This window comes from Kuraishia capsulata, genomic scaffold, assembly GCF_000576695.1.
Source record: "Kuraishia capsulata CBS 1993 genomic scaffold, Kuraishia_capsulata_scaffold_4, whole genome shotgun sequence".
Classification (NCBI taxonomy): Eukaryota; Fungi; Ascomycota; class Pichiomycetes; order Pichiales; family Pichiaceae; genus Kuraishia; species Kuraishia capsulata.
This window is the reverse complement of record NW_019172953.1, coordinates 1,392,741-1,419,181: the sequence shown is the minus strand read 5'-3', so window position 1 is coordinate 1,419,181 and position 26,441 is coordinate 1,392,741. Positions and strand designations below refer to the sequence as shown.

Here is a 26,441-nt window from a genome sequence, read left to right as displayed (position 1 = left end):
CATTGTGGCAAGTCAGAAGGTGTGGATGGTCGTCCGCAAACAATTTAGATATTCTGCAGTACACGCCCGACTCTGGGGAAACCACCTTCACATGCCCTCTTATCGCAAGACCACCACTGCGGATACAGAGTGTGATTGCAAGGTTCTTGTGATATCTACAGTTTCTGTCACAAAATATTTATATTCTGATCTTCCGATACACTACCACCAATTTTTTCTCCTTTACTGGGCCGTTGGCAGTGAAGGCATTTACTTCAATCTATCCCAACAAAAATCTTCAAAGCCCGTGCATTACCCAATTGGGAAGAGCAAATGAGCCCCAGTGGACATCTGTTCCTCGAGAGTGAAACTTTTTGATCCAGACGTTCTGAGCGGGATTTTTTGTTTTTGCGCTGCTGACTTTCCGGAACACCCTCTTTTTGTCGTGTGAACCATGAAGATCACTCAGAAGTTGGAGAACTCCCACCGCGAGCCCGGAGCCCCGGCCACGTTCTCGTTCGAGTTTTTCACTCCAAAGACTTCGCAAGGTGTCCAGAACTTGTACGACCGTATGGATCGTATGTACGGGCTAAGTCCCCAGTTCATTGACATCACGTGGAATGCTGGAGGAAGACTGTCAAGTCTCACGACGGAGATGATCCACACCGCCCAAACGGTTTTGGGACTGGAAAGTTGTATGCACTTGACCTGTACCAACATGAGTGTTGAGGTCATCGACAACGCGCTGAAAGATGCCTACGATGCAGGTTGTGAGAATATTTTGGCACTCAGGGGTGATCCTCCAATCGATGGTACCGAATCTACTGGCGACTTTGCGTACGCCAAAGATCTCATTGCCCATATCCGCAAACGGTACGGGGACCACTTTTGCATTGGAGTAGCTGCTTATCCCGAGGGCCATCCCGAGGAACACGATGTTGTCAAAACGATCGAGTATCTCAAAGAGAAACAGGATGTTGGCGGAGACTTTATTGTCACCCAGATGTTCTACGATGTTGATCGGTTCATCGCCTGGTGTGAAAAATGCAGAGAGGCTGGAATCACTATTCCGATCATTCCTGGAATTATGCCTATTTCCAGCTATGCTTCTTTTTTGAGACGTGCCAAATGGTCCGAGATAAACATTCCTGCTGAATTTTTGGAAAGACTAGAGCCTTTTAAGGACGATGACGAACTGGTCAGAGACGAGGGAACCAAGCTGGTGGTTGAAATGTGTTCCAAACTGCTTGCTTCAGGTTATGTTAATCACCTTCATTTCTACACAATGAACCTAGAGAAGGCCTCAATGATGATCCTGGAACAATTGAACCTCATCGAGCTCAATGTCAGCACCCAAGATCAACCATGGAGAAAGAGTCTCAATCCCAACAGGCTCAACGAGGGCCTTCGTCCTATCTTCTGGCAGAACCGGAAATTCACCTACATTACCAGAACATCAAACTGGGACGAGTTTCCCAATGGAAGATGGGGAGACTCACGTTCTCCCGCTTTTGGTGAGGTTGACATGTGTGATGGTGAGCTGATTCGTCATTCTCCTAAAAAAGCACTGAGCCTGTGGGGATCACCTGAATCGCTAGAGGAATTGTCGCATCTTTTCATTGACTATCTTCAGGGAAAGATCATCTCCTTGCCATGGTCTGATGGCTCTATTAGTGACGAAGTCAACATGATCAAAGATGCTTTGCTGGATCTCAATTCTCGTGGTTTCCTCACCATCAACTCTCAACCTTGTGTCAACGGACTTCCATCTAATGACCGTGTCCACGGATGGGGTCCCAAGAATGGCTATGTCTATAAAAAGCAGTACCTAGAGTTTTTTGTGCCTGCTGAGTTGTTGAGAACTCTGCAGGACCGAATCGCAGATGCTAATTCTGAACGTGGTGGATTATACAATATTCTGTCTTTCTACGCAGTCAATTCAAAGGGCGACATGGTCACCAACACGAAGGACTCAGACATAAATGCAGTCACGTGGGGTGTTTTCCCAGGCCGTGAAGTTGTCCAGGCAACTATTGTTGAGAGAGTGTCGTTTCTCGCATGGAAAGACGAGGCTTTCCGTATTTTGAAAGAGTGGTCCACTCTTTTCAAGAGCGATACGGCAGATCAGTTTGCCAACACCAAGAAGTTGCTATCAAGAATCCACGAAGATTTCTACCTGGTGAACATTGTCGACAATGACTTTGTCACGTTGCAAAACCAGAGAATCTTCAAACTGTTTGACGGCTTACAAGTCAATTGAGATTTCCTGGGAAATCCTGCTAAAATCTCACTTTTTTTTTTAAATTTGCATATGTGCAGGCAAGACATCAACTGTCTATTGCTTACCGTCCCCATTTTTCCCGCTCCGCACCTATTATTTTGCATGTTTTGGGTTTTACCATACCGGTTGGTTACGAAAAAGAGAGGGTTCTCAAGAAGGGCCTTCTCCAGCGATTTTTTATTTTCCGGCACCCGTGCCGCTTACGCCTGCGTATATGTACTCTACGATCTCCTCAACGGAACGATCACCAAATATTCTAGAATGAAGTTTCAAGCGTAGACTGGTGTGCTTTAGGAGTGCTTTTAAACTCTGCCCCGTTGCGTGCGGCTCAGATAAAGAGGTCGTGTGTCAACAATACTTTCAGAGTACATCTCAGTCTTCGGCGTGTTTCCCAGCACGCTAGAAGAGGGAGAAAAAAAAATTTCACATAGTTTTAATCAGATAGGCCTTAACAGGTTTGCAAGTGTTCTTCAAGGCGTCCATTTTCCTAGCTTGAAATCCCACAAGATGTCGGAACAATACCTTATCAAGCCTGATACCAGTTCTCCTTCCAATGACACCACTGAATGGCCCTTGTTGTTGAAGAACTATGACAAGCTCCTTGTGAGAAGCGGTCATTACACCCCAATCCCAGCGGGATCCTCTCCTCTCAAGAGAGACCTCAAAACCTACATCCAAACCGGTGTGATAAATCTGGACAAGCCTTCGAACCCATCTTCGCACGAGGTGGTTGCTTGGATCAAGAGAATCCTGAGAGTGGAGAAGACCGGTCACTCTGGTACCCTTGACCCTAAGGTCACTGGATGCTTGATTGTGTGTATCGACCGTGCCACCAGATTGGTAAAGTCCCAGCAAGGAGCTGGTAAGGAGTATGTGTGTATTGCGCGTCTGCACGAGTCTCTGGATGATGAGAAAGAAATGGCACGTGGTCTTGAGAACTTGACCGGAGCCCTTTTCCAGAGGCCTCCCTTGATCTCGGCAGTCAAGAGACAGCTCAGAGTTAGAACCATCTACGAAACAAACTTGATTGAATTCGACAACAAGAGAAACCTTAGTGTGTTTTGGGCTTCGTGTGAGGCCGGTACCTATATGAGAACCCTGTGTGTTCACTTGGGTATGCTTCTTGGAGTTGGTGGACACATGCAAGAGCTCAGAAGAGTCCGTTCCGGAGCCATGTCTGAGAACGACAACATGGTGACTTTGCACGATGTTATGGATGCCCAATGGGTGTACGACAACTCCAGAGATGAGAGTTATCTGCGTAGAATCGTCCAGCCGCTCGAGACTTTGCTCGTTGGTTACAAGAGAGTCGTTGTGAAGGACTCGGCTGTCAACTCCATCTGCTATGGAGCCAAGCTCATGATTCCCGGTTTGTTGCGTTATGAAGAGGGCATTGAACTGTACGACGAAGTCGTGCTGATCACCACCAAGGGTGAGGCTATTGCCATTGGAATTGCTCAAATGTCGACTGTGGACCTTTCGAGTTGCGACCACGGTGTTGTGGCCAAGATCAAGAGATGTATCATGGAGAGAGACACCTACCCTAGAAGATGGGGCTTGGGCCCTGTTGCCCAGAAGAAGAAGCAGATGAAGGCAGATGGCAAGCTGGACAAATACGGAAGAGACAACGAGAACACTCCTGAGTCCTGGAAGAAGGATTACGTCAACCACGAAAACGACCCTGCTCCTCCAGTGCCTGCACACAAGCTGGAGGCCCCAGCTATTCCAACCACACCTTCTAAGCCTTTGGTGGAGGACATTTCCATGACCGAGCCAGAAGAAACCCCTAAGAAGGAGAAGAAGGAGAAGAAAGAAAAGAAGGAAAAGAAGGAAAAGAAAGACAAGAAGGACAAAAAGAGAAAGGCCGAGGACGATGATGAGAAGTCCGACAAGAAGAAGAAGAAGAGCAAGGACTAGGCAACGCACTCCCCTCTGTCTAGACCGAATTTCGCACACATCTAATCAGTACATTAGTATAAAGACTAAACCCCAGAACTAATGGTAGACTGTGGAATAACTACCACTTCGCACTTGTTGTACCTTTCATGGTGATAAGCTCGGGCACGACCCCGAACCTTCCAGAAGCTTCTGTCGTGTACTCGCCCAATATATCACCAGTGGTTTCCCCGTCATCTGGTGCTGTTAACCGTTCGCTTCTCTTCTTCTTTGCTCACATTGAATTTAAAATTAATTATGGTCAAAGAAACAAAGCTTTATACACTGCTTGGAGTTGCGCCAGGTGCGTCCGACGCGGAGATCAAAAAGGGTTACCGGAAACAGGCCCTCAAGTACCACCCTGACAAGCCTACCGGTGACACCGAGAAGTTCAAGGACATTTCCGAGGCATTCGACATTCTCAGTGATCCAGACAAGAGACAGGTGTATGACGATTACGGTCTTGAAGCTGCTAGAGGCAATGCACCCGCTGGAGGCAATCCTTTCGCTGGAGCTGGTGGTGGAGGAGGACCCCAATATTCGTCCTTTGGAGGAGGTGGTCGCGGCCATCCATTTTCGCAAAACGATGCTTTCAACATCTTCTCGCAGTTCTCGTCGAAGGGCGGAATGGGTGGTGATGATTTCTTCTCCAGTTTCGGTGGAGCTGGAGGAATGCCCGGTGGAATGGGTGGAATGGGTGGAATGCCTGGTGGATTTGGCGGATCTGGCGGATTCGGTGGAGGTGCTCCCAGAGCGGAGCCAGCGACAGTAGATTTGAAGTTGCCATGCAGTTTAGAGGATCTGTTTAAGGGAGGGGTGAAAAAGATGAAGATCAATAGGAAGGGACCTTCGGGAGCACAGGAGAGCAAGGTGCTAGAAATCAACATTAAGCCCGGTTGGAAGGCCGGAACGAAGATCTCGTATCCAAACGAAGGTGATTACCAAGATGGACAAAGACAGACGATCAGATTCACAATTGACGAAAAGCCTCATCCCACATTCAAGAGACAGGGAGACGATCTGGTGGCCACCATCCCGATCACTTTCAAGGAATCGATGCTGGGATTCGACAGACAGATCGCAACTATAGACGGGCGCCAGATACCAATTTCGCGGACTTCTCCACTTCCTACAGACGCACAGACCACCTATCCGGGAATGGGAATGCCGATTTCCAAGACACCTTCACAGCGTGGAAATCTGTTGATCAAATTCAAGGTGGATGTTCCTTTGAGACTGAGTCCAGAGCAGAAGGAGGCCATCCAGAGGTATTTTTAAGGGAGGAGGTCCAGTCTGATTTTGAAGCATTTAGATCCTTCATTCAAAGCCACCTTTGGGGCACCTTCCATTCGCGCCTTCAACCATTTTCACAGTGATGATATACACGAACTCAAGGTAAAACCTGTTATTTAATGCATAAATGTTTCATTCATTTAAGTTGAAAAGTTGTAGATTAGTAGGGGACTGGTGATGTGGGTTCCGTGTAATAGGCAGCCTTATTGCCGGCTGCCAGCATGAAATAGCCGTTGGTGAAGTTGATTTATACTCGAATTGTTTCTAATGGTGAGAAAACTTTATAATAGCGCATTACTAGTGAATCCTGTGGCTTTAAAGCTAGCTAATTGGCTTTGGCTCACATTGCCTAATCTCCACTTAGTGTTCTTCAGCATCCTGTTTTAGGAACTCCTGGTAACTCTCGGTATCCAGCAAGGCTCCCTCATCAAGTTCAGCCTCGTTGGCAAGTTTAACCTTCACAATCCAACCCGCTCCCATGGGGTCCTCATTGATCAACTCTGGCGAGTCATGCAACTTCTCGTTAACTTCCGTCACGATTCCAGAAACTGGCGAGTATATTTCGGAAGCCGATTTGACACTCTCAACGGAACCAAGAGTATCACCTTGCTCGATAGAGTCTTCCGTTATCTCTGGCAACTCTATGTAAGTGGCATCTCCGAGAGAGTCAGCCGCGTAAGACGTGATTCCAATGAAAGCTGTGCCGTCCTGGTGATACGCAATCCATTCGTGTTCTGGAGTGTACTTCACCTTCAAAGGACCGGACTCGGAGTACTTGAACACAACGGAGTCTGGGTTCACCGTATTGGTGGAGTTGAAGCGTCTGGCAAATACGGGGAATGACTGTGCCAAGGCAGCGCGAACAGGGGCCTTGGTCGATCTCGTGATCAGTACTCTGGAAAGGTTGAACATGTTCAAGATTCTGCAAAGATTCTGTAAAAGATTATGTTTCAACACGGAAGAATGAGAAGAAAAGGAGGAAGGAATTGGTTTTTGGGCCTCAGCAGGTTTTGCCAGGAGATCGCGATGCGAATTTGACTCTGCCGCCGCGCAGAGTCAAAGGTCGTGTGATATATAATCGATGTTTTAGAACAACCTCTGCTCTATCTTTCAAATGTCAGTGTGAACTAGAATTGTTTCGTTGGCAAATGTTAAATTTATGTATAAATAGGAAGTTAAGGTAATATATCACTGCTAGTCACCGATGATCATTGGTACAGTAACGGTAATGAGCGTGTTAAGTGGTATTAGCTGGTTTCTTCCAAAACAGCTTATTCTTCTCTAGTTCCTCACTCAAAAAGTCCAATGCCGGCAAAGAGTCACTTATTTCATTGAAAAACTTCTCTGCGAACCTCTCAATGAAGAACAGCTGACTTCCACTTAGTGAAGGTACCAATTTCATTGCAGATTGGGGTGTAAGCGAGCTGACGGGCACAGAGGGCACCTTTTCCACGTTTTTCGCACTAGTACTATCTTTCATTAGACGTTCCAGGGCGGCCACTTCAGAAAATTCCTGATTCAATGAGATTCCCCATTTTACAGAAACTCGCAATGGTCGACACACGTTTGAGATGTCCGCACACTTGATCAGCAGCGCAGCCAGAGTATTAGTAGCGACGGTTTTCACACCTGACTTGCTCCGATCGACAGCTTCCATAGGCATAAAGTCCGTGATCTTGCTGGTGTATAAGTCATGTTTGGCCATGTCTGTGGCAAGGATGCAGTCTGAAATAAACACTTGCGAAAAAGATCCGTAGAATTTGGGTGCAGTAACGGCATAAGGCTCAAGAATCGAGCAAAACTGAGTGAGATGGAAGTTCTCCAGAACGGATTGGTCCTTGAAATAAGCAGCCACGGGAGTCTTATGTGCTGTCAAGAACGGGTTCGTGATACCGGGATGGCCAATATCGTGTCCAAGAGAAGCCACTAGCAGAAGTGCAGTTGCGCATGGGTTCATCAACTCCTTAGACAGCCTGTTGTTGATAAGTGAATCGTTAGCAGAAATGGCCTGCAGTTTCGATACAAAGTAGAACGACGCCTGCAGAACATCAATCGCATGACGGAAGTTATGAAATGGATTTCCGAGACGGTAATTATCGCGAACGTGGAACAGGAAGCTGAGCAGGGTGTTGTCGTTGCGGAAAAGAGTAGGAATCTCGCTCTTTCCCATTTCAGCATTCTGGGCATCCCAGTTCTGTAGACCGAGCTTCAGCATGACAAAACCACAGTACAAAAGCTCGTCGATAGTGAGATCGTGTGCAGGGAACTCCCATTGCCCAACAACCTCACTGTAGTAGCCTTCCGGGTGTTTGAGCTCCATCAAAGACCGGTAATCAAAGGCATTGGCTAGTCGCTGAACGAGGCCAACTTTGGCATCTAGACTCAGTCCATCTGGCTTCTTATCAAGCGTTTCGAGCACGTTCGGCATAGTAAGGATGCAAGGAGGAACATTCTCTATCAGCCCAACCCATGTCTGGATTCGCGGTAGTCTATCTTTGAGTAATTGGGCTTTGCGCAAAGACTTCTTTTCCAGAATTTCATTCAGATCGTCAGTGGAGGACTCAAAGCTGAAGGGTATGACCGAGAGATTTAGGTGCTGGAATCTGTACCTGAGCAGGGCCTCTTTGTCTTCGAAGAGGTCCTCTGGTCTGTGAGGCGCGTCTGAATCCAAGACGATGCAAATGTTATGAAAGAGGTCATTCTCGGCGGAGTTGGGTACCAGTTCGACCAAAGAACCGGTAGATTTTCTCAGAGTGTAACTGTTTCTACCGAGAAGATAGCTCACAAGTCCGTGGAACGACGAGAATACCTTCACGAAATAATCGAATTTCGACGACTTCAGCGAGGAAATAGCCTTTTCGTGGCCTACCGGATCGTATACCAGTACCTCGAGGATCATTGGTGGCGCACTGGGTGGTAGTTGGATTTGGTTTGGTGTCAATGGCTGCAAAGAGCTTGCAAGGTGTTGGCGAGAAAGTGGCGAAAACTTGTCAAATAGGTCCACCAATATGCGAAACGCGATTAAACACTTTGGTGCGTTTTTCGGTGCTCTCCAGTTTGGTTTGGGCCAGTATTGGTCCAAAATCAGCTTTAGGCAGCTGCGAGGGGTTGCAACCGTTAATCAGCCTGGCCCCAAGTGGCTTTAGGCAGAATCGCTAAAGAGTTGCAAAAGCAAATTTATGTGGGCTCCACAGGGTATGTAAAGTCCAGAACCACCAAAAAAACAGACAAAAAGTGCGCAAAACAAGCGTAAACCTGGCGGGTAAAAGGTATGTGATCGGTGTCAACGTTGGTAACGGGGAGATAGAAGGGAAAACGGCTTTTTCCTGGAGGGGGGTTCGAGGGTGCACTACAGAAAGAGAGATATGTGTTGGTGCACTACCTTCAAGGAGAATTGTGGGGTGTAGACCGTTTTACTGGGATCGGGGGTGGATTATTGGGGGGTAAAATGTGGAGAAGTTACTTCGGGTGTGAATGACTTTCATGATGTGTGTGATCCAAAGGAAGTGGAGGTGGAGGTGGTGCGGGTGGTGACGGTGGTGACAGCGGGAAGATCGGAGAGAGATAGGAGATAGAAAGGGATGCGGGATAACGGTACTTTCAACGGTGCCCAACGGTTTTTAACGGCTACTCCTTATGACATTAATAGTTTTTGATGATTATCATGAGATATTTCTGTAAGTTGTTGGTATTATATTGGTAATAGTGGAGAAATGAGCGTAGTATAGCGGTAACGGAGGAGGTGATCGAGCAACACTGTGCTTTTGAAGACAAATTGCTTTTAATATGCACATATATGCAGAGTTACTGCAAGTTTATTGGAAGTTAAATCCTCGAGTCGCTTGAATGTTCTAATTCTTTTCGGTTTTTGTTCGAATCATTTGTTTTCTTAAAACTTTCATTATCTGAATTACTTCAATTCTGTAAAAATCTCAGATTTGTGTGAGTTTTGAAATGTTTGTGATGATGATTTAACTGTCCAATTAAGTATTGCCTGTCACTAGGTGATTCGAGTAGTCTGGCCCTTAAATGCTTTAATAGCAATTTGATAAATGCAATTGCAATGGATAATGCTTATGGTAATTTAGTACTATCGATGTATCACTTTACTACCCTTTTAGCACCTTTCTAGAGCTTTACACTCGAAAACTTACTTTTATGCTGTCCTTCTGGATACTCTCCATCCTTTTACTAAACCAAAGTTCTATTAGTTTTGTCATATATCCAATTACGTTGGCTTATGCAATCGGCCTCCAAAAATTTCACCATGACGTTTAGCACTTTTCTGTGTGCCCTTGCCTTGTGCACTTTACATTGTATTCAGTAGTTCCGAATGCCTCTGAGAATTTATCTTTCCAAGTATTCTTCAGAATCTACTCTTCTACCTCTCTTCTACTACCTCTTATTTCACCTCAGTGTTCTTAACATAAAACTATCTAGATCGAAAGTGCCAGACTTCAATCACTTCACATCCACAATTCTCCACTATGGGCTTCCACTACTGTGCGTCTCCCTTGACCGTAGAAAACGCCTTCATCAACTTACCACGAGCACCAACAGTGCCCACGCCAAGCGCTTCCAGTCCACTCTCGTCCAGATTGATCATCTCCTTCCACGTCAAGTGCTTCAGGTTGTCAGTATACTTGTGGAGTCGCAAAGCCTTGAGCCATGCGGGAATGTTGTTCAACAGCTGGGGATCAGCGATGTCTTTGGGCAGAGACACCTTTTTGGGACTGGAAATATCTAGAGGCTTCGCCTTTGGTGTAACAGGAGCTACATGCGCCGGCCCTGCATTACGCGCTGGTGGTGAAGAGGGAGTAACACGGGCTGCCGGTGGAAGCGACGAAGACGTCGAAGCAGGATACGCATTCCGCACCGCAGCTGTTCGGCCACGTTCTTCACGTTTCGAATCCAGTTTCGACCGCATCGCGATCGTTGAAAGAGCATTCAGTTTGTACGCGTTCTGCTGGCCAACAGTATCGAATTGCATCCCATATGATCCAAATTGGCTCTGCTGTTGCTGCTGTTGCTGCTGCAGCAGTTGAGCCGGGGCCACCTGTGAGACTGGTGCAACTCGGGACGGTGGCATATCTGGTGAAAAAACCCGGTTCGGCTGCTGGACTGGCGCATTCAAAGAGTAACTCTCAGTGAAGTCAAGTGGTCCCGCCGACCGCGGTCTCATCGAGTCAAAACTTGAGCTCCAGGCCTTTCCAACATCGTTGTTGATTGAGGACATGATCCCGAGATCATTGAGAACATTGTCCAGAGTCAAAGGCTCGTGGTTGAGTGCCAGAATAGGAGAAGCTGCGCGAACCTGTGGCTGGTGAATTTTGATAGTTGGTGAGGCAACGGGTGCAGCAATGCTCGGGCTCAACAAAGTGCTGCCATTAAGTTTGCTCCTAGCGTATTGAATAGCTTCTTCAGAAACACTGTTGAGCAGAAGGTCCACCGCAAGCACTTGCTCATTCGTGTTCAGACCTTTGATCCAATTGTTATAGGAATTCAAATCCGAGTTGAAAGAAGCGTTGCTATTGGAAGACGGCTGAGACCAGTGTGAATTGCCATTGTGGTAGAATTCCGTGCTGGAATTGAGCGTGCCACTGGTTGGTGTCATTGGATGGCCGTTGCCGTTTCCTGCAGAAAACGTGCTTCCTGTCAGCAAAGGCGACGTCACATTATCATCACGTGGTTCAAACGCGTAACGCGAACTTGGTGGAGACAAAACTGCCATTGATGCCGCTGACGGCGTTGGTGACAGCGTTGCCGTTGAAGCCGGTTGGGTCATAAGGAAGAGGCAACGACGTAGGAATAAAAGTTGGAGGCGTTTTTACCAGAGACAATCTGAGGCAAGTATCGTGTCCTCGAAGGTGTCACTATCCGCAAAAAATTTGTGATTTCCGGCGTGGAAGTGGCCTATTATTCAGGATCTCCGGTACGTTTATATCACTGTAGGGAGAGTCCTAGTTCCAGCTGTCACTCTGCTTGGAAGTCTTCCCGGAACGTCAATAGCGGTGATAGAAAAAGAAAATTAGCGGGCACAGATCAGTGACCAAAGCAGCACGGTCTAACCTGTTCAATACCGGCTAAAAACAAGCAACAATTCGTGAAGTTGTGGAAAGAAGCGCGAGTTCTCGGTTGAAGACCGCCAAAAAATTGCATCCGGCCTAAGCCATGAGGTCGTGTGGGGAGAAGAATAGTAAGTAGTTCACTGAGTGAAATTTGTACTGGAAAGAGCATTTTCAAATAGGAAGATACCGCAAAACCTGGTGGATGGTTCACAGTGGATATTCACACATCTTCTTTGGAGGATTGCAGAAGTTTTACCTTGCCAGCTTACTCAATTGTACTCAAAATTGTCTGCTGCCAGTCCTTCAAGCCATTCGATGAGGCAGCTTGCGCCCAAACTGTACTGAAACGACTTATGGATCTCAATAGTGTCACGTGAGCGCTTGAGTGAGTCGTCCGTCTCCAGTAATCATATTTGTGAGGCCTTAGGCGAGCTTGCGCGAGATTTTCTGCGCTTTTATTTGGTTAACTAGACTCTGATTGACGAACAATTGGCCTAAAATGGAATTGGCTGATGTACAGCTTACATTGTAGAGTTCGGCGGTTTTGGACGGCTCGTCCATGATGGGACGCTGTGCCAAATCATACACCAATAAGGTGTGAACTACGGTGGCCAAAGAGCCATATTTGAGCTGAAATGGATCGATATTTGGACCAGAATATGACCCAAACGTATCCGATGGTCGGCAATTCCTTTACACTTAAATCCGGAAAGTTTATCCAAATTGCCCATCAAGTTCCATTTCGGCATAATCAAGAAGCTCTCCAGCTTCCAATGCTCCGACCCGCCCAACGGGGGCCCAAAAGATTTCGGCGGCGAAGAGCCTTTATGGCCAGGCCTAACGGGGCTTTTCACGCTTGTGGTGCGTCTGGTCTTCCAAGAAGGCGATATGCGCGGGTGTGAAACACAGTGAGATATCGCGGAATTGGCTCTGATTAAGGTTCGTTCGATATGCGGCGGGTGCCGCATGCCCAGATCACCAAGCTGATCATCCACTGCGGCAACAATTGCGTTAAAAAGTTCGGGAATTTGAATTGAATCAATTACAATGGGATTATTCATTGTCAATTTTTTTCTATTTATAAAGGTACAAGTCGTTTTGGCGTTGGTGTTCGACTGGCTGTAGAAGGCGGAATTGGCTGCCGCAGCGGCTGTGAGTGGTTGCCAAAACGGTCCTGCATCAAATGATTAACATCTGAAAAAGGACAGAAACTATTTGGTCTTGTTTTTCAATCTCAGAGGCTCGGATGCCCAATTGCCAAAGATGAATCTGGTCAACTCAATCATACTAGTTTGATTGAGTTGCTCTTTCATTGCTTCGATCTTTTATCGTCTCAGTTTACACTCTCTTATCTATTCCATTTTTATCTCAGAGCCGTACCGTCATCCAAAAATGCGCTCTACTCCGGCTATGCCGTGCAGATTTGCAAATCCAGTACTATAGCCCTTCGTTAATCTCAGATAGTCCCGGCGGAGGACCCGTCGGTCGAAGCGCAAAAGTTACATAATATTATCTCCCACCACAGGGCCCTGATTGATGGCCGCCTCACGGCTTCGGAAAGATGCAGATCCGCTTAGAAAATCGCAGTGAACAGACGATAAACCAACACCTATCCGCTATAATATCAATTGTTCCAGAGACCCTATAATCCCCAAATAATCAAGTCCTGACGTCTAAATTCACCTTAAATTCTCCTCCCCAATTTACGTCGGCTTTCTGCCGATTCTAACAGAACACGCATTCTACCTGCACGAGACCGTTTTCAGAACGAACTTGCCCAAAAGGGATAAATGGCAGATTCTTGACTTATTTGTTTTCGAGGCATCGTTATCTCAAATTACAAAGCGATGGACGGCTCCCATTAGTCGGATGCAGTAAGTGAAAAGTTGTTAGGCACCAGAACAGAAGAGCTTTCGGCGCAGTATAAGAGCGAGACTGCGTCCGAGTGTGGGGCTTGAAATTTGCAGAAAAATAGCAAAATTGTCACGGCAGACACCACAAAAAGTTTCAGTCTAAACTTTCAACCAAATGCGTTTCTCATTGAGTTTATTGTCGCTCTTGACAGTGTCACTTGCTTCGCCTATTGGAAAGCTTTTTGCTAGGGACGAGGCCTCCACTACTGCGTCTCTCGATGCGGCTACCAGCACTGACAGCTCTGCATCAGTGGCCTACGGGAATCCATTTGCGCTGTTCAAGCCTAAGGTTTTCATAATCTCCATGTTCTACCTGGAGAGAGACCCTTGGCTGGAGGAACTCGACATGGTGTACAACATTACCATTCCGGGGTTGTCGCCAGTGTACCCAGAAATTCACTGTGTCGCGAACTACTCTATCTGTCAAGTCACCACGGGTGAGGCTGAGATTAACGCCGCGGCCACCATTACCGCCTTGACTCTGTCTCCTCTGTTCGATTTGACCGAAACCTACTTCATGGTGGCCGGTATCGCTGGTATCTCGCCCAAGATGGGAACCATCGGTTCTGCCACCTTTGCCAGGTTTGCCGTCCAGGTCGGATTGGCTTACGAGGTGGATGCCCGCCAGATGCCTGCCAACTGGACCACGGGTTACTTTCCATTCGGAACCACCTATTCCGACCAATATCCGGAGAACATATACGGAACCGAGGTGTTCGAGCTTAACGTGAACCTTCGTGACCACGCTTTGTACCTGGCTCAACAGGTTGAGCTCAACAATGGAACCGAAGCCAATGCCGAGTTCCGTGCTTTGTATCCATATGCTCCTGCCAATGAACTTCCAAAGGCCATTGCTGGTGATACAGCCACCTCGGATGTCTACTGGTTCGGTTCCTTGTTAGCTGAATCTTTTGAGAACTACATCACTCTGGTCACCAACGGAACCGCTGTGTACTGTTCCACCCAGCAGGAAGACAATGCTACTCTTGAGGCCATGGTGCGTGCAGCCAAGCACGGACTTGTTGACTTTTCCAGAATTGTCGTCCTGAGAACTGCCTCTGACTTTGACAGACCTCCTCCAATTTACGAAAACGACACCACCTACTTCTTCAATGATGCATACCAGGGTGGAATTTCCGCCTCTTTGAAGAACCTGGTTATTGCTGGTCTGCCTTTCGTTGAGGATGTAATCAATAACTGGGATCATCTGTATGCCACCAACTACTTCACCCCAGCCAATTACATCGGCGACTTCTTCGGAACTCTTGGTGGAACTCCAGACTTTGGTACTGATTCTGATCACTCTGCCTAAGCTATACCAAGGTTGGTTATGCCATCAAAAACTCCATGTTCTGATCAATTCTGGTGCTAGTCATGCAGTTTCTCTCTTCTTTCTTCTTCTTCCCGTTTCAGGCCCTATAGGTCAAACGCCTCTCTATCAGCACGGTAGACAGCATCATACCCTTGACCGGTCTTTTCCTTCTATAACACGTAAAGCAACTCATCGCTCTTGATTACCAGTCTTTCAATTATGACAAACATCTAAACATCAACATAGTTCTGTGATAAGTACGGTCACTCTAGACTAGCAGCAACATCGGCCAGTCTCTTCTCCGCAAACTTTTCCAATTCCTCGGCATCGATGTACACAAACGATCCTTCCTCGTTGTATAGTTTCGAGTTGGTGAACATGATACGCAATTCGTCCGCAAACTCAGCGAAAGTCTGGAACTTTCCCTGTTTGAGCTGTTTCTTCAGCACATTGACCGAAACTGGCCGGGCTATCAACTGGTAATAATCAGGATACAATTTCTTTGAGGGCAGATCAATGAAGAGGTCGATTCTGGTGCGGCCTGTTTCGTCCACAACCGTATTCAACTGATCCAGAAGCGCGAGCGCAGGCTTCACAAATGGCAGTTCAAGAATCACTTTGGATTCTGCCTTTGGACGACCCCGTTTCTTCTTCGGCGCAAGCTCTACCATCTCTCCATCACTATAATCGCCATTGAACGTGTCCCTGCCTCTCTTCTTGCTTCCATTGATAGACTCATTCTCCGAGAACCCGTTCGTTTCGTCTCCAAGTGACTCATCTTCGCTCCCACCAAACTCCTGCTCCTTCAAGTCTCTTCTCGCCTTCCTCTTGGCAAGCGCCTCCTGCTTTCTCTGAATGGCATCTTCTACGGAATCGTCATCCGCATCCATGGCATCTAGCCATTGCTCTTCAGTCAAACCATCATCGTACACAACTTTGGTTCTCTGTCTCTTGCTTGCAAGCTCCTTCTCTGTATCATGTTCTAAATGAACTGCAATGTCCTCTGTGAACACTTGGGGTAATTCTTCTGTCGCAATCAGTCTCGATGGCAGAGGGACTCCAGCTTTTCTTGCTTCTATCTTGGCATGTGCCATTCTTTCAGTGTCCATCTTGGCAAACAGCTCTTTTTCATCTTCGTTTCTGGCGAGGACCTCGTTCAGCTCGTCATCGTCAAAGTCTTCGTCGTCATCTCCTGCTGTCTTGGCCTGTTCAGCTTCTAGCAGACGTCTCAGGAAAGCTTCCTGCTCCTCTGCGGTAGATTTGTTATCGAACTTACCGGCCTGAATGACTTTCCCGTCAATATCAAGCTTCTGATGAGCTCTTTCCAGAATCACTTCCTCGACGGAATCGTCCGATATCAAACGCAAGATTCTGACTTCGTTCTTTTGACCAATACGATGTGCACGGTCCTGTGCTTGCAAATCTTGGTGCGGATTCCAGTCAGTGTCAAAGATGATGACTGTGTCTGCGGTCTGCAAATTCAGACCCAAACCACCCGCTCTTGTGGAAAGCAAGAAACAGAAGTACTCTGAGCCTGGCGAGTTGAACTCCTTCAGCATGACCTGTCTGTCATCTGCCTTTGTACCACCGTCAAGTCTCAAAAACTTCATCCCTCTGTAATGCAGATAGTCTTCCATGATATCCATCACCTGAGTCATCTGGAAAAAAAGCAGAACACGATGACCAGTTGCCTTAAACTTAGGCAAAACCCTATCCAAAAGCTCGAACTTACCAGAAGTCCTCCAGATCATGTCTGTGGTCATGCTTCCAGGGCTGATCGCGTTTTCGACATCTTCAAAAACAAATGGATGGTTACAGATCTTTCTCAGCTGCATAATCTTGTTGTTGAGACCCTTGATACCGGACTTTGAAGCTCCCTGTGAGCCAGCACCAACAAACAGAGCATTGTGCTTGAGCATCTGCTGATAGAGAACGGACTGAAGTGAGGAAAGCTTACACTTAACAACCTTCTCGACTTTATCTGGAAGATCCTTCTCGACATCCCTCTTCAATCTTCTCAAAAGGAATGGCCTCAAAACCTTGTGTAATCTTCTGATAACCAGCAAACTTTCCTCTTCAGTGAGGTCCATCCTATCCTGGCCACCGGTGTTGGCAAACGGGGTGTTGAACCACTCGTCAAACGACTTTACCGAATTGAAAATGTTTGGCAGCACAAAATTGAGCAATGCCCAAAGTTCAGGTAAGTTGTTTTGCAATGGTGTACCAGTCAAAATCAGACGATGTCTGGTCTTATAGTATTGCGACAGAGTAGACGAGAGCTTCGATCTGGTATTTTTCATTCTGTGACCTTCGTCAATGATCATATGAGCCCAGTGAAACTTCGCCAGCAAAGGCCTGTCTCTGATAACGTATTCGTAGGTGGTCAACAAAACACTGAAATTGCCAGCTCTAATATCATACTGAAGCATCTTTCTCTGAGGAGGAGAGCCTTTGTAGACGATGGTTTTCACGCTTGGAGCCCACTTTTCGAACTCCATGGTCCAATTGGTGATGGTCGACAACGGCACCAAAACCAGGAACTTGCCTCTCTCCTTCTTGGTTTCTATAAGATAAGTAATCAACGAGATCGACTGAATGGTTTTTCCGAGACCCATCTCATCTGCAAGAATACCGTTCAAATGGTTATTGTATAACGAAACCATCCACTGCAAACCCTTGATCTGGTACTCCTTAAGAGTTCCTCCCACCAAAATGGTAGGTTGTTTCGTGACTTCCTCCTTGATTTTGTGGGCCACTTCGTAGTAGTCCAGCTTTTCACGAACCGCATCTGGGTTTTGGTCGCTGTCGCCTTCGCCGGAAACAGGTGTGATTGGAGTTGGTGGAGCAACAGCACCGGCATCCACAATACCATTCTCCAAAAGTCTCGCTCTTGACTGTTCGACAGCAACTTTTGTAGCGAGAGAATCCAAGAAAGAGTTGGTCTGTTTCAACAGATGCGTGATTCTGGTGTCCTTTGTCTGATCCAGGAGCTTCAAATAAGCCTCTTCGTCATTGGACTTCAAGGCCGCCAGTCTCTGTTTGGCTGTCTTCTCAAGTCTGCGGCCCTCATCTCTCTCTATCTGTTGATGAAGCTGTCCAACAGACCTTCCAAATGAGATTTTCGCAGTCTTTCTTTCTTTGAGACCAAATATATATTCATCAGCACCAGCCAAGATGTAAGCGACCTTCTTGAGTTGTTTGTTCAATTCGATTTTCTTCTTCTCCAGTCTTTGTTGCTCTTCCAGTTGCTCAGCAAGTCTGGAGGTCTGCGGTGCAATGATTTTGGGTCTTATGTACAGAGACCGCTGTGCAGCCATAGTGATTGAGTTGTTTTTGAGAAGGGGATTGCTCACGTGAGCCCCGTTAGCGCTAGAAAGCAGAATCTTCTGCTTGAGCCTCTTCTGCTTCGCGAGAAGTCTTAGAGACTTCAGCTCAATCAACGACTTTATCTTCAATTCATCCACATTGTCGGGAATCTTGTCAGAAGACTTGAAATCGTTCTCCAGGTTGCGGGAATCGTAGGCACCGATATTGGCGGGAATTTCCTCCAAAGAAATTAGTCTATGGTTGATCTTCTTTGATATCAAACCTTCGGACTCAGAAGTACCGCAGGCGCTGACCTGAGGTTCAGGCAGTGAGATTTGTGATTGGATGCCCATGGACTCCACCTTGGAGAGATAATCTTCATATTGAAGCTTGAGCTTGAATGGAGTTTCAATACCGTCTTCTGTCACAGCAGAAGTTCCAACTTCCTCAATAACCTCATCGACAACATCTTCGTTGTCGTCAATTCCTCCATTCAAGATCTCCTCATCTTCGTCTTCACTTCCCTCGTAGTAATCATAGTAATCCTCTGCAAAGGCATGTTGGAGGTCTAACGGCAAATCCAAATCTTTCGAAAGAAGTTGCAATCCAACAACTTGTTTCTTCACCAGCTCTAGATCTGCTGGAGAAAGCTCTTCGTATTTGTTGGAACTGACCAGAGTCTCAACGGAGCTCTGTTCTTTGAGGAACTCGTCCTGTTGCTGGGATACTTTCCTAAGAACCTGTTCTATTCCCAGTTTGTCAGCAACATGAGTACCACTCTCGAGAAGCTCTCTGTAACGAGCAAGCAGCACTTGTAAGCTTTCAACAGAAGTAGGGAATGGGATTTCCGACGGCTGAAACTTCGTCAGCGGCGGCGTCAATTTAAGATCGGCGCCGTATGCAACGGGAATCGGATAAGACTGCGAATCAACCATGACTCTAGCTATACTTGAGTCTCCAGAGTATGACCGGGAAAACGCGTGAACTTTGGCCGGAGGTTGATCAGTTTGGCTCGCTTTGCTTGTCGAAGGCTGGGAAACGTATCCTTGCAAGTACGAAAAGATCGGTAAATCTAACCAATCAGACGCAATTCCACTGAGAGTATTGGCACCGAATCGCAGCAGGATTGGTGGCGGTGATGTGGAGTTGGAGAGTTACAACAGCTAGCCCGTTGCAATTCGAAGGGTTTGTCCAGAACTCCAAACAAGACACGGTTCGGGAGCTGGCGAGTTTTTCTTGAGGAGGGTAAGAGAAGTGTCAAAACCAAAGGGCGTGTGATTTTCATATTATTGAGTTGTGCACGCAAATATGTCATTCTGGGGAGTTCTGGTGTGGCTTGAAGACCGTGTTTCAGCAATACCAGATCGCTTGGATTACAGATCTCAAGATCTTGCTTGCTCCCACAATGTCAGATGACCATCTTGTTAGAAGGCCATCGAGACTGACATATCTTAGCTCCAACAACCAGCGACTGGACATACGAGCCCACCAGCGCACCTACCAGGGTGCCTACATGAGATCATGTCTAGGAGCATTATCCTTCTCAGTTCTCATTCTAAAGATTTTCTCGAAAGAATTTCTGAGCATAGGAATGGTCTATACTATCTATGGGATGTTGTTTCTGGTGGTGAGCTATCTACGACAACAGAACATTGATCTGTATATCATGTCTCCCGAGACCCACAAGTATTGGAAGGAGGACTCGGTAACTCCCCACGTTGGTGAGGTACAAGACGAATATGATGGATATGACGAAGACGAGCAAACGTTCTTTAAGACTAGTGGAAATTTGGTTCTTGCAATGACTTTAGTGAGTGGGGGGTGTTATGTGTCGCTATTTGCGTTGCTTGCAAGGCTGTGAAATGCATAGTGACTATAGTATCCAAGAGTTGACGTATATCGGTAAGGACTACATTTATATTTTTATCCAGATCCAAATAATTAAACTTAACAATACCACAAATTGTGGTGCCCATAGCGAAAATAAATTAGAGCCAAAAAAAACTGAGGAAGGTTAGAGTGAAAAATCAGTTGGTGAGTGGTGGGAATTGTGTTCTGTGATTGATAATATATTAGAGATCGAGTTTCCTGCTGGAACTGAATCGAGTTCTCTCTTTATAGTGGAGGTTCGAGCTTTCTTTGATAACCTGCTACTCTTTGTAGGTAGACAAGTCCTCGTCTTCCTTCGAGTCAGTAGCACTTCATGAGTGTCATGACTGAAGAAAATTCTCAGATTTTGGTGTGAAATATCTGTAATCTTTTCAATCTCCAATCTCTCAAGAGTGATGGTAAGCAAGAGCAGTCCTTTTGATACGCAGATATCAAATTCATTTGGAGAAACCCTAAGGTCTCGCAAAATGGTGGATACCTTCAGCTCTCTTATGGTTGAGGGAGATCTTCATCGCTTCCGTAATGAAGGGACTTATAATCGGTATTATTTCCTTCCAGACAAACTGCTTCTCTGATAATTTTTAGCCAGAAACAACCAAGGTAGCTTTTGTACGGCATTGATATGTATCAGCTCCCTCTCCAGAGACAGTGATATAGGAGTTGCCTGTAATTTGATGGGACTTGGAATTTCCTTCCATTAAAGAAAGATCGATCATAACCCCAATTAATCGACCGATATTAGACTCGGAGACCTCGCTTGAGAATCATGCTTTTCGTCCCAACACACCGTAGACAACGACCCCACGGTCCCAGCACTTTTAAAAACCACCCTCTCTTCACTGATCACAGTAGTTGTAGAAGACTTGCTCGGAGAATCCGAGAACACTGGCAAAAACGGATAATGCTGACCCGTCAGGAGTCGCAGCGAACTAGCACTGGAAGATACTCTGGGTGCAGTTCCAAGAGAAGACGGCGTTTGCGACACCAGCAGCGATGAAGCAGTGTCATATTGAGTCTTAAAGTCGTGAGCTTGACTGGACACTGAGCTGTGAGTTGACCCATGAAACGAAGCGTCGTCTTCGTCTGATAGTAACTCGCTCACAGAGGTAGAAGAGGACCGAAAATTGGCCGTTCTTTGTGTAGGAAACTGCGATTCCGTAGGAAAATCAGTGAGGATACTTCTACCCGTTCCGTAGTCTCCACCGGCCCCAAAATCGCTCTGGTCGTCGTCATCATCGTCCATGGACTTTGGTGATTGGTGCATCTCGTTAACACCTTTCTCAATGTTGTGAACATCGCGCGCAAATGTTCTTAAAAGGCGGAATAGAAGTCTTCTAGTCAAAATTAACACTGCAATGCACCCGATGATGGCCCCCGCACACTTGATCTCGTCGTATCGCTCAGTATATATTATCCACAGCCCGCTGTAAAGACTCTTGAGACTGTCCACATACGGCCCCAGATGTCTTTCAAGATCTGTGGAGTAGAAATTCGCACTTATGGCTCGCCATTGGTCGGTTTTCGTGGCCAAATACACAGCTAGACTTGAACTGTAGCTCTTGGCCGCGATCCACGCTCTGTGCTCGTACACGTCTGAGCTTTGAAAGGCATCACTGATGAAACTCGCAAGGGGATCCACCCACTCGAAACTCTCCTTCTTTGTAGATATCGATACCGGTTCTGTTGGTTGCATTCCAAGCAAACCAGCTAGTAAAAGGGTTAGTTATCTCTCGAAAAACGTTGAAAACAACCGGCTCCCCGGAAAACCAGCATTCTCAAAAAACACCAAAAAAACCGGGTTTTTCTGACAATCAAAATAGCATCTCCTCTGAATGTCGCTCATTGAAACTTACCTATTTTGCTCCCATTGGGCAATGATATGTTCTCGTACTGCTGCACAACCAGAAAGCCCATAAAGGGCAGCGCGATCAAGTACAGAAAGCTCAGCACCAACGAAGAAACCTCGTTCATGATCCAACTAGTGTATCACCAATTCAGTTGCTTTCTCGTCTAGATACTCAACAAAAACAGATCGGGTGTGCCGGCTTGAATATGGAGAGGTCTAGTGAGCTCTAGAGAGCCCCCGCTGAAACACACGCTACACATTTGGAGTTGATCGCGTGCTCCACACAAATATAAGTCGTGCGAAATGGCGAATTGTAATATATTAGATCGCTGCCCCAGGGGAACCCGATTGTTCCCATTTACCCAAGCTGGCTTAAGGTGTTAGTTTTATCCACTGATATGATCACAATTGTGGATATCTGCAATGCTGGTCTGTTTGCTGCAATTGCAATTACACTGGTGAGTCCGCAGATCCCGGGTCTCAGATCTGTGAGTCGATACGGTAAGACACTCAAGACAGTTCAAAGATTCAACTACTACTTGCCCAAAAGGTATTTTGCGCATTTCTATGTGATAGCCACAGCTCTGCCTGTTTTTCTGAGCCTGCTTTTGCTTTCAGATATTCCGGTGGTGGAATATATTGCCTCGGTTGATTGGGTATCCCGTGACCATCAAAGAACCCTCTCCAGATCAAAGGCCCTGTTCGCTTTACTACTGAACTCGCTCCAAGGAAGTCGTCGTTTGTATGAATCTGTCCACGTATTTAGACCTTTGCCCGATGCGAAGATCCAGCTATTACACTATCTGATTGGGTGTGTGTACTATCTGATAGTTGACATGCAGCTGGTGGCCTGCATGGACCCTCTGAACAATTCGCCTTTGCCTCTGCTGGAGTCGTCAATTTTTGCCCTTTTGTTTTTTGTCGTATACCTGGATCAAGCGCGGCACCATGCGCATCTTTCTGGACTGAAGAAGTATACGATTCCGTCGCAGGGCTTGTTTCGGTATGTTGCGGGTGCCCATTACTTTGACGAAATCTTACTTTACGCGCTCCAGTTCTGGTATTTGCGAACAGAAACCAGCTTGGCAGTTGCGGCATACGTTGCAGTGAGCCTCAGTGTAGTTGCAGCCAATTCGCATGAATATTACAAGGAGAAGGATGCTTCCTACAGTGTGAACCACAAAGTGGTTATTCCGTTTTTGTACTGAAAAGGGGCTTGAAATATGTAACAGAAGTTTCTTTATCATAGTTTGGCACCCAAATTACAATGGATAGCCTTCTCCTGGGTATAGGTATGAATACCAGACTCACCCAGCTCTCTGCCCACACCACTCATCTTGACACCACCGAAGGGAACACGGATATCCTCATCGTTGCTCGAGTTTATATACACCATTCCAGCCTCAAGTTCATCAGCAACACGGTGGGCCTTCATAATGTCCTGTGAGAAGACCATTGCGGCCAAGCCATAGATGGAATCGTTGGCCTTCTCGACGACCTCGTCCTCGGTGGAAAACCTGGAAATCGCCACAACGGGACCAAAGATTTCTTCCTGAATAATCCTCATATCCTGCTTACAGTCCACAAAGACTGTGGGTTGGATATAATAGCCCTTCTCGAATGGGATTGGCTCGGAACCAAGGATCATCTTGGCACCCTCCTTCTTGCCGATTTCGATATAGTTGGTCACACGATCAAAGTGGGCCTTGCTGACCACGGGACCAACCTTAGCATTTTCGTCAAAGGGCTCACCAATAGGATAATCCTTTTTAACCCGAGCAACAAAAAGTTCTATGAACTTTTCATACACGGAGTCGTGTACGTAGATTCTCGAATTCGAGGTGCAATTCTGACCGGTATTGTACATAATGCCAAAGGCAGCCCAGCCAGCAGCCAGATCAAGATCAGCATCTTCAAAAACTAGTAGTGGGGACTTCCCTCCGCACTCCAGAGTGACGGCCTTGAGGTTTGAAGCAGCCATCTGTTGGATCTTCGCGCCGGCAACAGTTGATCCGGTGAAGGCAATCTTGTCAACACCTGGATGGGCCACCAAATGGGCACCTGCAACTGGACCAAGACCGCTCAAAACGTTGAAAACACCTTTGGGGAAGCCTGCTTCGTTGACGAGGTCGGCCAGAACCAGCAATGACAACGGAGTGGTCTCCGCAGACTTGATAATAATGCAATTACCAGCCGCAAGTGCTGGAGCGATCTTCCATCCAGACATCGAGATTGGGTAGTTCCAAGGGACAATTTGTCCGCAAACTCCAATGGGGATTCTCTTCGAGAACGCTAGCTTGCCGTCCTGAACAGGGATGCTCTTTCCGTGAACCTTATCGGCCCAACCGGCACAATAACGGAAGTAGCTAATTGTTCCATCAATGTCAAACTTTGCATTTGATTCGAACGGTTTTCCCGAGTCAGCAGACTCAACTGCCGCCAGAAGATCACGGTTCTTTTCAACGAGATCCGCAAGTTTCATCAGCATGGATCCCTTGGTGGTCCCTTCGACTTTCTTCCAGGTCTTGAAGGCAGTTCTGGCTGCGGAAACGGCCGAGTCAACTTCTTTGGTGCCTGCAAGGTACACCTTGGTGATAACCCTCTCGGTAGCTGGGTCTATGGATTCGATGGTCTCGTCAGACTTGACCCATTCTCCGTTGATGAAAAGTCCCACGGGCTGCTTGTACGTGACGCCATTAGGCAAGGTAATTTCCTGGAACAAATCTGAAGACATTTTGTGAAAGCAGGAATTTGATATCGCGGGTTTGCAAACAAGAATGATGTAGCTGCGAAAGTTGAAGCTTTGAACCCTTTAATTTTCATGATACAGCAAGCCGTTATCGCTAAGTATGAAGGGATCTAGCTGCCTAATTAGGAAGTTAGCCGCCCAAACTTGGCGTACTATTGCGCGCTTTGGAATCATAGCGGGAATGGCATTCCTACACGCGAGCCGATGTGAACCGTGGTATTGCCATTGTTATGGTCTTGGTTATCAGCCGCATAACTGTGCAGTTTGAATTGCTATTTTCATGTCAAATTCCCCGATTGCTTTGTGTTGAAAATGCGTTTCGGTCATGTAGCCGCCGGATAGGTATACAGGCTTGTGTGGTGCACGACATTTCCTTTATAAATGTCTGCCTAGTTCCATAGCCGGAGGTGTGACGTATTTCGGGCTCTTATCACCAGCAAATTATAGATTTTTTTAGGTATAAAATGGTTACTGCAACTGTGTAAGTGAAGCCAAAGTTTGATTGATCTTGTTTTGCCCCGACTAATTTTTTCAGCTCCACTCACACCGTCCCACTCAACACCGGAGCCTCGATCCCACTCGTGGCTCTCGGTACCTGGCAAGCCAACGATGAGGATACTTACAATGCTGTTTTGACTGCCATCAAGGCTGGATACAGACACATTGATACCGCGCATGTCTACAAGAATGAGGCCGCCGTTGGGCGTGCTGTTAGAGACTGCGGCGTGCCAAGAGGTGAACTTTTCGTCACCACCAAGCTATGGTGCACCAACCACCGGATCGCCGGGGAAGCTTTGAAGGGCTCAATTGAGAGGCTCGGCCTCGAATATGTGGATCTTTATCTTATGCATTGGCCTGTTCCTATGCTGAAGGATCCTGCTGATCCCGATACCTTTTTCGTTATGAAGCCAGATGGGTCTGTCAACAACGACCCGGACTGGGATTTCATCAAGACTTGGGAATTGCTCCAGGAACTTCCTGCAACCGGATTGACCAAGGCAGTTGGAGTATCCAACTTCTCCATCACGAATCTGACCAAGTTGCTGGAAGCACCTACTACCAAGGTGGTCCCTGCGGCCAACCAGGTGGAGTTGCACCCTCTGTTGCCCCAGACTAGGTTGGTGGAATTTTGCCAATCAAAGGGAATTGTAGTGGAGGCGTACTCTCCACTAGGATCTTCCGGTTCGCCATTACTCAAGAACGAATCGTTGTTGAAGATTGCTGGTGAGTTGGGTATTCCACCTGCTACTTTGGCTATTTCTTGGGCTGTGTGGAGGAAGACTGTTGTCTTGCCTAAATCGGTTTCTGCTAGTAGAATCGAGAGTAACATCAAGGTCGTCGAGCTTACCGATGCTCAGGGAGAAGCTATCACTGCTATTGGAGCTGAGCGTCCAGTTAGACATGTTGCGGCTGATCGGGACTGGGGTGTGCCTGTATTCAATGACGAGGATGACTTGTCTATGAAGCGTAAATGAGGCAACTGTGCGTTTCTACTGGCTATGAGACAATGTCGAATGTGAACACTCAATAAAGGCTAGAACTGGAGCGAAAGCTTTGTGTCATTATAGATATATAGACCTGAATAGAGATGTGAGTAAATACATATGGGTTGATGGTTTTTCCCATCTTTCGACAGAGGTAACTTAAACGAGGGCCTGAACCAAGAGAGTGATGCGCTTAAAACGGAAGGCGCCATGTGATTGTTTTGATGTCTGATTGCTATATCCAAGTTCGAGAGCTTCATGGCTGTAGCTGGTGGTTGCTCAATGTGACTTGATGTAGCTTCATGCAGCTTCATGTGGCTTGATGTGGCTTGATGTAGCTTGATGTAGCACTAGCTTCACCTGCCTTTTAACTCGACAAACCTTG

The 26,441-nt window shown here is 46.8% G+C and overlaps 14 protein-coding genes across 14 annotated transcripts; 7 read left to right on the top strand and 7 right to left on the bottom strand.

Annotated features, from left to right (window-relative positions):
- Nucleotides 1-433: 433 nt before the first annotated feature.
- KUCA_T00003868001 (uncharacterized protein) lies at nt 434-2,239 on the top strand (the record flags this gene model as incomplete). The annotated part of the gene is made up of 1 exon (XM_022602325.1): nt 434-2,239. The coding sequence occupies one exon, from the start codon at nt 434-436 to the stop codon at nt 2,237-2,239; it is 1,806 nt and encodes a 601-aa protein (XP_022459880.1).
- A 528-nt stretch (nt 2,240-2,767) lies between these two features.
- KUCA_T00003867001 (uncharacterized protein) lies at nt 2,768-4,177 on the top strand (the record flags this gene model as incomplete). Its single annotated transcript, XM_022602324.1, has 1 exon — nt 2,768-4,177. One exon carries the CDS (start codon nt 2,768-2,770, stop codon nt 4,175-4,177), a length of 1,410 nt encoding a protein of 469 aa, XP_022459879.1.
- A 276-nt stretch (nt 4,178-4,453) lies between these two features.
- KUCA_T00003866001 (uncharacterized protein) lies at nt 4,454-5,473 on the top strand (the record flags this gene model as incomplete). Its single annotated transcript, XM_022602323.1, has 1 exon — nt 4,454-5,473. The coding sequence occupies one exon, from the start codon at nt 4,454-4,456 to the stop codon at nt 5,471-5,473; it is 1,020 nt and encodes a 339-aa protein (XP_022459878.1).
- Nucleotides 5,474-5,848: 375 nt separating this feature from the next.
- On the bottom strand, nt 5,849-6,400 carry KUCA_T00003865001 (uncharacterized protein; the record flags this gene model as incomplete). The annotated part of the gene is made up of 1 exon (XM_022602322.1): nt 5,849-6,400. One exon carries the CDS (start codon nt 6,398-6,400, stop codon nt 5,849-5,851), a length of 552 nt encoding a protein of 183 aa, XP_022459877.1.
- A 325-nt stretch (nt 6,401-6,725) lies between these two features.
- KUCA_T00003864001 (uncharacterized protein) lies at nt 6,726-8,387 on the bottom strand (the record flags this gene model as incomplete). Its single annotated transcript, XM_022602321.1, has 1 exon — nt 6,726-8,387. One exon carries the CDS (start codon nt 8,385-8,387, stop codon nt 6,726-6,728), a length of 1,662 nt encoding a protein of 553 aa, XP_022459876.1.
- Nucleotides 8,388-9,986: 1,599 nt separating this feature from the next.
- Nucleotides 9,987-11,273, bottom strand: KUCA_T00003863001 (uncharacterized protein; the record flags this gene model as incomplete). The annotated part of the gene is made up of 1 exon (XM_022602320.1): nt 9,987-11,273. One exon carries the CDS (start codon nt 11,271-11,273, stop codon nt 9,987-9,989), a length of 1,287 nt encoding a protein of 428 aa, XP_022459875.1.
- Nucleotides 11,274-12,158: 885 nt separating this feature from the next.
- On the bottom strand, nt 12,159-12,617 carry KUCA_T00003862001 (uncharacterized protein; the record flags this gene model as incomplete). The annotated part of the gene is made up of 1 exon (XM_022602319.1): nt 12,159-12,617. One exon carries the CDS (start codon nt 12,615-12,617, stop codon nt 12,159-12,161), a length of 459 nt encoding a protein of 152 aa, XP_022459874.1.
- A 967-nt stretch (nt 12,618-13,584) lies between these two features.
- KUCA_T00003861001 (uncharacterized protein) lies at nt 13,585-14,781 on the top strand (the record flags this gene model as incomplete). Its single annotated transcript, XM_022602317.1, has 1 exon — nt 13,585-14,781. One exon carries the CDS (start codon nt 13,585-13,587, stop codon nt 14,779-14,781), a length of 1,197 nt encoding a protein of 398 aa, XP_022459873.1.
- A 263-nt stretch (nt 14,782-15,044) lies between these two features.
- KUCA_T00003860001 (uncharacterized protein) lies at nt 15,045-19,022 on the bottom strand (the record flags this gene model as incomplete). Its single annotated transcript, XM_022602316.1, has 1 exon — nt 15,045-19,022. The coding sequence occupies one exon, from the start codon at nt 19,020-19,022 to the stop codon at nt 15,045-15,047; it is 3,978 nt and encodes a 1,325-aa protein (XP_022459872.1).
- A 470-nt stretch (nt 19,023-19,492) lies between these two features.
- On the top strand, nt 19,493-19,948 carry KUCA_T00003859001 (uncharacterized protein; the record flags this gene model as incomplete). Its single annotated transcript, XM_022602315.1, has 1 exon — nt 19,493-19,948. The coding sequence occupies one exon, from the start codon at nt 19,493-19,495 to the stop codon at nt 19,946-19,948; it is 456 nt and encodes a 151-aa protein (XP_022459871.1).
- Nucleotides 19,949-20,701: 753 nt separating this feature from the next.
- KUCA_T00003858001 (uncharacterized protein) lies at nt 20,702-21,948 on the bottom strand (the record flags this gene model as incomplete). Its single annotated transcript, XM_022602314.1, has 2 exons — nt 20,702-21,684; nt 21,831-21,948. The coding sequence occupies 2 exons, from the start codon at nt 21,946-21,948 to the stop codon at nt 20,702-20,704; spliced, it is 1,101 nt and encodes a 366-aa protein (XP_022459870.1).
- A 273-nt stretch (nt 21,949-22,221) lies between these two features.
- KUCA_T00003857001 (uncharacterized protein) lies at nt 22,222-23,031 on the top strand (the record flags this gene model as incomplete). The annotated part of the gene is made up of 1 exon (XM_022602313.1): nt 22,222-23,031. The coding sequence occupies one exon, from the start codon at nt 22,222-22,224 to the stop codon at nt 23,029-23,031; it is 810 nt and encodes a 269-aa protein (XP_022459869.1).
- Nucleotides 23,032-23,066: 35 nt separating this feature from the next.
- On the bottom strand, nt 23,067-24,557 carry KUCA_T00003856001 (uncharacterized protein; the record flags this gene model as incomplete). The annotated part of the gene is made up of 1 exon (XM_022602312.1): nt 23,067-24,557. One exon carries the CDS (start codon nt 24,555-24,557, stop codon nt 23,067-23,069), a length of 1,491 nt encoding a protein of 496 aa, XP_022459868.1.
- Nucleotides 24,558-25,036: 479 nt separating this feature from the next.
- KUCA_T00003855001 (uncharacterized protein) lies at nt 25,037-26,047 on the top strand (the record flags this gene model as incomplete). The annotated part of the gene is made up of 2 exons (XM_022602311.1): nt 25,037-25,053; nt 25,108-26,047. 2 exons carry the CDS (start codon nt 25,037-25,039, stop codon nt 26,045-26,047), a joined length of 957 nt encoding a protein of 318 aa, XP_022459867.1.
- Nucleotides 26,048-26,441: the final 394 nt, after the last annotated feature.